Source organism: Camelina sativa, chromosome 9 (assembly GCF_000633955.1).
Source record: "Camelina sativa cultivar DH55 chromosome 9, Cs, whole genome shotgun sequence".
In the NCBI taxonomy this organism is placed as follows: domain Eukaryota; kingdom Viridiplantae; phylum Streptophyta; class Magnoliopsida; order Brassicales; family Brassicaceae; genus Camelina; species Camelina sativa.
Genome location: NC_025693.1, coordinates 35,693,828 through 35,702,724, shown reverse-complemented (window position 1 = coordinate 35,702,724; position 8,897 = coordinate 35,693,828). Strand labels below are relative to the sequence as shown.

The 8,897-nt window shown below is 39.0% G+C and overlaps 3 protein-coding genes and 1 pseudogene across 6 annotated transcripts in view; 1 reads left to right on the top strand and 3 right to left on the bottom strand.

Moving 5' to 3' along the window:
• Positions 1-1,596, bottom strand: part of LOC104714329 (DEAD-box ATP-dependent RNA helicase 35-like) — a 6,761-nt gene extending 5,165 nt beyond the window's left edge. Inside the window, exons 1-2 of the mRNA XM_010431648.1 lie at positions 511-1,596; positions 1-100 (exon numbers count right to left, since the gene is read on the bottom strand). Coding sequence (XP_010429950.1) covers positions 1-100; positions 511-1,412 — 1,002 coding nt within the window. The 5' untranslated portion in view covers positions 1,413-1,596. The remainder of the gene's footprint in view (positions 101-510) is intronic.
• Positions 2,550-4,568, top strand: LOC104714328 (F-box/FBD/LRR-repeat protein At1g80470). 3 transcript variants are annotated; one of them, XM_010431647.2, is made up of 4 exons: positions 2,550-2,698; positions 2,804-3,697; positions 3,776-3,913; positions 4,014-4,568. In XM_010431647.2, the coding sequence occupies exons 2-4, from the start codon at positions 2,813-2,815 to the stop codon at positions 4,359-4,361; spliced, it is 1,371 nt and encodes a 456-aa protein (XP_010429949.1). In that variant the 5' UTR covers positions 2,550-2,698; positions 2,804-2,812; the 3' UTR covers positions 4,362-4,568. The 3 variants fall into 3 exon arrangements, with proteins under 3 accessions (XP_010429949.1, XP_010429947.1, XP_010429948.1); XM_010431645.2 differs by having other exon boundaries at positions 2,551-2,698; positions 3,773-3,913; XM_010431646.2 differs by lacking the exon at positions 2,550-2,698 and having other exon boundaries at positions 2,740-3,697; positions 3,773-3,913.
• LOC104714327 (COBW domain-containing protein 1) lies at positions 4,646-7,294 on the bottom strand. 2 transcript variants are annotated; one of them, XM_019229640.1, is made up of 9 exons: positions 6,860-7,294; positions 6,658-6,723; positions 6,383-6,563; positions 6,055-6,251; positions 5,751-5,801; positions 5,533-5,624; positions 5,349-5,446; positions 5,136-5,245; positions 4,646-5,027 (listed from the first exon to the last, which is right to left on the bottom strand). In XM_019229640.1, the coding sequence occupies exons 1-9, from the start codon at positions 7,187-7,189 to the stop codon at positions 4,785-4,787; spliced, it is 1,368 nt and encodes a 455-aa protein (XP_019085185.1). In that variant the 5' UTR covers positions 7,190-7,294; the 3' UTR covers positions 4,646-4,784. The 2 variants fall into 2 exon arrangements, with proteins under 2 accessions (XP_019085185.1, XP_010429946.1); XM_010431644.2 differs by having other exon boundaries at positions 5,136-5,224; positions 6,860-7,293.
• LOC104715994 overlaps positions 7,605-8,897 on the bottom strand; it is an 8,433-nt pseudogene continuing 7,140 nt past the window's right edge.

Below are 8,897 nucleotides of genomic sequence, written 5' to 3'. Positions count from 1 at the left end.
AAGTGTTTGACGTTGAGACTTAAAGTGATCAAAGACTTCCCTGATGTCATCTTCGAAACCCAAATCAACCAACCTATCTGCTTCATCTAGTGTCAGGTACCTATAATAAGGAAAAAAAAGGAAGGTAAACATCATCCTCATCCAACATTATCTAGATTTTAAAGTTAGATGGCACAGCCTTAAGACTCCAAAGACAAGAAAGATGCATTCAGAAAGAAACATGAGTGCTGAAAATTTATTGAAAGCAAAACAAACACTAACGAATCACAAAATAAAGAACATATATGGCAAAGAAGCGCTAAGCTGCTAACAGATCCTAGAGCCAGAAACAGCAAAACACAATAACCACAAACAAACAGAAACCCCCAATAATCTAGCCAACAAGTGCATAACTCAGAAAACGAGAATATAAGATCAAACAACACCGCAGCACAGACAAAAGGAGCAAACATATATACACAATCAGGTTGGTTAATCATATTGAAAAGAACCAAAAAAAAAAAGTCATACCTGCAAGCATCTAAGCTCATCTTTTTCTTGGCGAGCATATCCTTTAACCTCCCAGGGGTAGCAACAACGATGTGGACACCTCCCTTGACAACCTCCAACTGGGATTTCATATCAATACCTCCAATACATAACAAAGACCTCAATGGCGGGTAACCAGCTTTGACTAAAGGAGCCACAAACTGCTCAACGACTTCATAAGTCTGCCTAGCAAGCTCTCTAGAAGGACAAACGATAAGACCAATGGGACCTTCTCCAGGAGCAATAGGCATCATCATCTCTTCTTGGAGAGCAATCATAATCATAGGAAGCACAAAAACCATAGTCTTTCCAGAACCAGTGAAGGCAATCCCAATCATATCTCTCCCAGCCAAGATCACAGGAAGACCCTGAACTTGAATAGGAGTAGGCTGCACAATCCCTTTCTCCTTGAGCGTATCGAGAACAGGTCTAGGAAACTTCATATCCTTGAAGTTCTTAATAGGCGGAGGTATATCATCACCATTAACAATAATATGCCATTGCTTCCTAATCAGATCTCTCTGTTTACTAGACATCCTACGAATATGCAAAGGAGGTTTCCAGCCAGTTAAGAGAGGCTCAGTGTAAGTGATACCTTTGGCGAGTTCACGAACTGACATGAGCGTCTTCTTATCGGATAGATGCTCCATCATCTCTTTCTCTTGTAAGATGATTTGCTCAGTAGCACTGACTTCGGGTACATCTTTCTTGAGCTGTGTTGCTTGAACGAGTAAGCTAGGTTTTGCTTCAGCGAGCTTATCCTTTTCAGCTTCTTCTTCCTCTAATTCAGAAGCTTTTCCTTTCCGCTGAAGAATCTTTTGCTCTTCGATTGCTCTACGCTTCGCTACTGGAACATACTCAATGTAACTATCGTCGTCTTCCATGGTTGGGTTTTCTCAGATATCGAATTCAGCACCCTTTCACACAGAGACCCCAAGGCTAATCGAAACCTCAAAATCAAACAATTTTTGCAAATCTCTCGAATCGCATAACGATTTCTTTCTAGGTTTTTTTTGGCTCCACGGAGCAGGAAGATAAATTTACTCGGGTCACCCACTCAATGCCCCGACCCGGAGTTTTCTTCTTACGGAGCTGACTGGGCTGGTTTTTATATTTATTGGGTTACATAATTTATTAAGCCCATTAAAGGTTTGTAGGCCCATTGTAAACCAGCTACAGTCGCCGCCAGATTTGATTAGCCAGCAAGTTGCGAAGACAAAATAAATATTATAGTAATACTTGGGAGTTGAGAGTTGACACGGAAGAGATAACATCAAAGTCTAAAATACTGTTACGCATTATTTACAAGGAAAACCAAAAGGTTAAGGAATGGTAGCAATCATTATTTTTCTCGGGTGGTCTTTTCAAATTATAGTTATACACTTATACCAATCTTATCACACTATTGATCGATCATTATTGATTTCTTCATTGTTATGTTTATTTATTATTGAAGTTTTTTAATTTATTTTAATGCTTAGATTTTGGTTTATTTATATAAAACCTAGTAAGTTTTTTTAAAATATTTGATCTATTGAAAAGTATCAATTTTGATTATCTTAGCTTGGATTATTAGACTTTTTTTTTCCATTTTTCAATTTTGTATGAAGATTCTAGATTTAGAATCAATGATTTATATAGGAACTTTTAGTAGCAAAGTAATAGATGAACACAAAATATTATAATACTTAGAAAACCCGTACTTGGGAGTTGAGACGGAGGAGATAACATCAAAATCTAAAACACTGTTACTTATTAATGAAACGAAATTTAGAAGGAAAACCAAAAGGTTAAAGAATGGTGGCAAACAGGCAATCATTATTTTCTCGTGTGGTCTTTTCAGATTATACCAATCTTATCACACTATCGAATAGTGTATATTTTTAATTATCAATTTTAATGGTAAGAAAATTAATTACCATTAAAAAAAGTCAATGAAGGTCAGTTATTTATTACTATTTACACTGACCGACCTTGACCATTTTCTTTTTAAGAGAAAGCCTCCGTGTTTTCTTCTTCTTCTTCTACTTGTACTTCTCTCGCCGGCAACGAAAAGACCTAGAGGGCAGAGGCTCAGTTAATAATTGCAGTACCCTTTTAAATAAAAATATTGCTGTTTACTTTTTCTTTCTCTGGGGTCCTTTATACTTTTGGCCAAACAAATTCGGTGGTGAGTATACTTTACTCCGTGATTTATCCCAAACGATTATTTTTCATGTTTATTAAAAAAAAAAAAAAATATATATTTATGTGTTTTTTCTGTAAAAAAAATTAGGGTGTAGGCATGGCTACAACATCTGTAAACCAGAGGCGATCCGATAGGATAAGCGGTTTACCCGATGATCTGCTACGTCGTATCCTTTCTAATCTCTCCACCAAGGATTCTGTTCGCACTAGCGTTTTGTCTAACCGATGGAGATATCTATGGAAACACGTTCCTACGCTGGACCTGGACTCCAGGGGTTTGAAGTACTTCTTTGATACTTTTATGGAGGAGTCTAACCAAAATGTCAAATTGGAGAGATTCAGGTGGGTTTATGACGCGGACGTCGAAGAGCATTGTGAGACTTCTTTCGTGTCTCTCATCGATGATGTCGTTAACCGTGGAGTTTCTCATATGACACTTGTCAGTAAGGTTGATGCCCCGGATTCGGTGAGGATGCCTCTCTCCCTTTACTCATGTGCGACGCTGGTGAGTTTAACCCTCTATGGTGTAGCCTTGGATGCTCCTCCTAAATCAGAATTGGTTTCTTTGCCTTGCCTCAAGACTATGCATCTCGAAGCCGTCAAGTTTGATGGAGCCTTGATATTTGAGACTCTCGTATCAAGATGCTCAGCTATCAATGAGTTAATCATAGTCACGCATCCTCATGATCATCTCGGAGTTGTTTGTGTGCGTTCTCCGTCACTAAGACTCTTCAAACTAGAGTCTATGCGTGAGGAAGGTGGAGATCCTGAGGTTAAAATTTATGCTCCCAAACTCGAGTACATGAGTATCATCAATTACCAATCTGAGAGTTTCATAGTTCAGAGTATTGGTCCTTATGCTAAGGTGAACATCGATCTTCACTTTGATGTAGAGGAGGATGATGATGATGATATGATCCTTGGTTTTCTCACAGCCATATCCACAGTCCGTGAAATGACAATCTCTGCTCGAACACTAGAGGTACGCATCAAGCTTAGTAACAATTCGGATTGTACAAATTTCTTAATTATGACATTTTTCTTTCTCCATACACAGAAGATCGCTGATTGTTACGGATTAGATCCGCTGCCTCAGTTCTTTAACTTGACTAGCTTGCATGCTTTGTTGCCTGAGTCTTCTTGGGAAATGTTTGCAACGTTTCTTGGTTACTGCCCGAATCTGAACTCACTTGACTTGGTACTCAGTGCATCATTTCCATTACTTTTGTAAATTACGTTTTGAGATTCATTTCCAACAATGAAGAACTAAATTTTCCTTGGTGTTGTTGTATCATCAGGAATTCGACGGTCTTCCAGAGACAGAGGAGATTAAAGACTCATTTGTTCCTCAGTGTTTCAAGTCATCTGTCAAGTTTGTTCTATTGAAGATACCTACCATAGTTACAAAGACATCAAGCAAGATGCAGCTAGCAAGATACTTTATAAGGGAGTGTCTAGTTTTGAGTAAACTGATGCTAAATGAAAGTTTCAGAAACGTCATCAATAAAGTCAAAAAGATTCCAAAACGGGTTACAGGGTGTGAAGTTGTCATGCTAAATCCAGCTTACGAGGTTAGTTCTCATGGATCCAGTGTATTGCCAATGATCTACGAAAACATGTTCATTCCAAAAATACTTGATGACTAATCAAGTGTAAGACCTTTTAGACTTTTTGTGGACATGGGTCTGACCAAGACGTTATGCAAGTAGATGAACTTGGTTTTTCTTTTGGTTTAGTCGAATTTCGATGATTTGATCTGACTTTGGTGGAACCTTTTGTAATTCTCATCGAGATCTCCGGTGTAATATGACTACTTGTTATTCAATATATGTTTTTCAATATATGTTTTACAACCGCATCTCTTCCATATATGTTTTACAACCGCATGTCTTTCCTATCTACTTAACCTTATATCCAGGAGCCATCGACATTGAAATAGACAATCACGAAATATTGAAATGAAATTTCTTAAGTCGCCTATGCCACAATAGTGATGCGTTACAACAACTTCAGTGACTATTTTCCTCGGTATACATACACATAGTGTATAAAGATAAAGATTCCAAGAATCAAATCAAGCAAGCTTTAAAACCCTTCTCTAACTCTTCCCTGTTCAAATTCTTTCCAATGAAGACAATCTTGTTCACTCTGGCCTCATCTCTTCCCCATAACCGGTCTGGTGATCCTTGAAATATGTCATGGACTCCTTGAAACACGAATCTCTCCTCCATGGAGTGGACCGAGAGGAGACCTTTCATTCTGTAGATGTCCTCACTACGTTCCATCAGCAACGTCCCGAGCCACATGTTTGCCTGATGGATTGTGACAAAATTTGAAGATTAACATACGGTTTCATCAAAACAGTTGTTTTATATGAGACTTTTGTGTGCCTCTCAAGATGCTAATTATCTATATATTACCTTATCAAGGTCTAAGCTTCCTTCGCAAACTATACTGACTGAAGAAACACCGGGATCATGGGTGTGATCATGAGAATGATGATGATGCTCTGCCGTATTAGAATCAGAGACTGATTAGGTTGTGATGAGAGAGACCAGAATCAAAAATCCATGTTTGTAAAGCTGGAGCATGCAATTCGTATAACTAATCAATGCTTTCCTAAATAACCTTACCATGTTCATCGTGATGATGGTGGTCGTGATCATGGTGATGATCATGGTCGTGATCATGGTGATCTCCTTTGTCATCTTCATTCACAGAGCTTTCGATCCTGATAAAGCAATAAACACCTTAATATTTGCGTTAAGCTACAAGACACCAAACTGAATATTATCATAGGTTGAACAAGAAGCAGACCTCTCTAGATCAAAACCTCCAATCCCAAGAACATAATCCAAGTCAACATTTCCGTACTTTGTACGCGTCATCTGAGCCATGCTATTTATTGTCTGTAACATAGCAAATACGTTAACATGGAACAAAATAACCAAGAACCGTCTGATAGAAAGCTGGGAACAAGTAACATATAATCATCTAGTGAAATACATGAAAAAAGAAGAAGATGCGTGATGTACCTTTATGCGTTGCACCACCGAAGCCAATTCTGCTTCACCAACAAGATCAGTCTGCAACAAAGTACAATCACTTTTCAGAAAGCGGATATGTCGAGGGAAAACAATATATTATGGACAAATGACAACTACCCTACACACTGGGGTAAAACATGGATCCATGACTTCCTGACTACATGTCAATACCATTTGTGCAAATGAAGTTATTTGTAAACTATAAAGTATCTTAGAGAGATTCAACCTCTCAAGATCACGAAAACTATCACATTCTATTTGAAACAGTTGAGTTACAAAGAAATTTGGCTACCTTATTAACTATGATACGATCTGCATACGCAATTTGTTCAACAGCCTCATTGACAACACCTTTGGGTTTGACCTCATCTAGATGCAAACGAGCATGCTTAGCATCAACTAGAGTAACAACGCCGTCCAGTTTGACATCATTGAAAATTTCTTCTTCAGCATAAAAGGTTTGGATAATTGGTGCAGGGTTTGCCAATCCTGAAAAAGAAACATACATCACATACTCATTACTCCTTTCCCCAGATTCTTTAAGCATAGAAAGTAAGTTTTTGAAAAAGGATAAGTAGCTCTAGAGCTAAGAGTGGTACTAAATAAAAAATGTACCCTACCTGTAGTCTCTATCACAATATGGTCGAACCTTCCTTTCTTCTTATTGACTAATTCTCCAATCATCCTCACAAGATCACCCCTAACAGTGCAACACAGGCAGCCATTGTTGAGCATCACAATATCCTCTGCTCCCACAGATTTAGCAGCAACAAGTGAACCATCAATGTCAACTTCACCATACTGAGAATTTCACATCAAACATGAGATATAGACAAGTCAACTTAAAAAAATCAAACAACATTATACTAATTTTAGGCGAGGATTATCAACTTACCTCATTCTCGATCACGGCAATGCGCTTCCCATGGTCTTTGGTCAGTATATGATTCAGCAATGTCGTCTGTTCATCATAAACACAATAACCAAACGCTATAAATTCCATGAACTCTCTCACTATAGATTGAACAGTTCTTACACTTCGCCGGATGAAAATACAGAAACCCTAAAATGATAATGAAATTGAAAATACTCTTGACCTTGCCAGAGCCCAGAAACCCGGTGATTATAGTAGCCGGAATCCGGTTATCTGGCGGAATCTTAGTGGTAACAACATCGGAATCTTCAGTCTGCGGCGGGGCGGAAGCTGAGGCCGAAACAGATGAGAATCTTCGACGGCGATTGGAATTAACCACCGGGGAATAGAACAACGACTGCGTCGCTCTGAAGGAAACGGCCATAGCTCTGCGCCTGGAGAAAACCGGGACGGCTGCAGAAGAAGAGAAGCCATAATTCAAGGCTGTCGAGCAACGAGGAGCCGTGAAAGCGAGGAAGGTCGTGGCAAACTCTAGTTTTGATAGCGTCGCCATTTTAGTATTGAAGCTAAGCTTCGAGGGTCGATGGTTGATTGGCGAGTATGATGAACCTTGTTCTCACTCTGTGTAGCTCCTTCTGGATTTTGATAATTTTTGTAACTTGAGATTTTTTTTTTTTAACTTCTCAAATTACTATTTTTGAAGATATTATTATTAATTGGGGTTCATTAGATATGTCCGTGGGCCGTGGGCCGCACAGTCTTATTATTCTTCCTTATAAATTTATCCAAACCTAACTCCATTATCGAAGCTGCACGTGGCATTTAATCCTTATTCCCTAGTTCGTGCTTAGGTTCGGACTTCGGACCACGGTTACGTTGCAAGTTTGCAAAATCGTCCTTACCTTTGCGTTAATGTTATTCTTTTGCAACACAGAGATTTCTCAAAGCCAAGAAAAAAGAAGTAAAAAAATCAAAGCAAGCAACATTGAATTTTAACCAATTAGGGAACTGTAACACCTTGCTATAGATAATATGTTACATTAATTCACTCACCTAGTTAGATTGCTTTCTTCCAAACCAAAAAAAAAAAAAAAAATTGAAAAGATCTAAATAACCCAAAAAAAAAAGGAGACAGCAGTAAATAACTGAAGCAGATTGGTTACATATCATCTCTGAGGTTGGTCTGAGGCAGAAGCTCCAACCGAAGGTGTAGCCGTGACAACGCTGGCTGAGCCATTTTCAGGCGGTGGAGCCACTCCCCATTTGCCTTCAGACTCAAGCGGCTCGAATATATGGACTCCCCCGTCTGACAGACCCACAGCAAACATATTGGATTCTTGCGGATGAGCCGCTATCACCAGTGGATGGACATTCGAGTTGCTGCATACACATTATGGAGATTCAAGATTCAATATTGCTCTGTTAATATTCATTTTTATTCACCATTTTTTCACTCACCTGAGAGAAGCTGGCAAATATGCAGAGGGATTAACTCTGCAACGCAATCGAAGGTTTGCTGAGCTGAAGACACAGATTGTAGCGTCCATGAAACTTGTGTATATCAGTTGGCTATCACATGAGAACGTCGCATGTGTGATTGGAGCTGATGATTCACGCACTGGCCACTATAACAAATAAAAACAATAGTTAAGGGTTTGACTTTGAGATGCATGAGAAAGAGAGAAATTAGGAAATATTTAAACCTGTTTCATGCATTCAAGCTTAGTTGTTTCGTATATAGCGAGCTGCGTTTCATGGACAACGAGGAAGTGTACTTGATCTTGATGAAACTGAACACGCGTGTCTGAAAGAGCCGCCGTTGATCTTCCCTGTGGAATTTGCAGAACCTTGCTTTTCTGTTTCTCCCATCCATCCGTGTTCCATACACAAAGCTGAATAGATACAATAACCAAACATTCACAACAAGACTTAAAAAGAAAGATTGAAATTCTTGATTAAAAAGCATGAGATGAATCAGCACCTGCGCGTCTGCTCCAGACGAAACCAGAACATTTAGTACATTGGAGAAAGCGAGGCCGGTTATTCTCTTAGAATGTCCTTTAAGCTTGCTCTTAACCTCATCAACGCGAACATTGTAAATCTGTATTGTACTATCATCCATCCCGATCGCAATGATATTGTTATCTTGAGGGTGAAAGGCAAGAAACGTTGCAGCAGGAGGAGGCGGCATGAAAGTAGCCATTGTCTGCGCTTAGCCAACAACAAAATCAAATGTAACAGACGAAACATTGTTTGCGTAC

Coding starts and splice junctions, on each gene's coding strand:
- LOC104714328 (XM_010431645.2), top strand. CDS start 2,813: ATGGCTACAACATCTGTAAACCAGAGGCGATCCGATAGGATAAGCGGT. Junction 3,698..3,772: donor TCTCTGCTCGAACACTAGAG/GTACGCATCAAG, acceptor CTCCATACACAG/AAGATCGCTGATTGTTACGG. Junction 3,914..4,013: donor ATCTGAACTCACTTGACTTG/GTACTCAGTGCA, acceptor TTGTATCATCAG/GAATTCGACGGTCTTCCAGA.
- LOC104714327 (XM_019229640.1), bottom strand. CDS start 7,189: ATGGCGACGCTATCAAAACTAGAGTTTGCCACGACCTTCCTCGCTTTC. Junction 5,802..6,054: donor ATCGTATCATAGTTAATAAG/GTAGCCAAATTT, acceptor ACTTTGTTGCAG/ACTGATCTTGTTGGTGAAGC. Junction 5,625..5,750: donor CGGTGGTGCAACGCATAAAG/GTACATCACGCA, acceptor GCTATGTTACAG/ACAATAAATAGCATGGCTCA.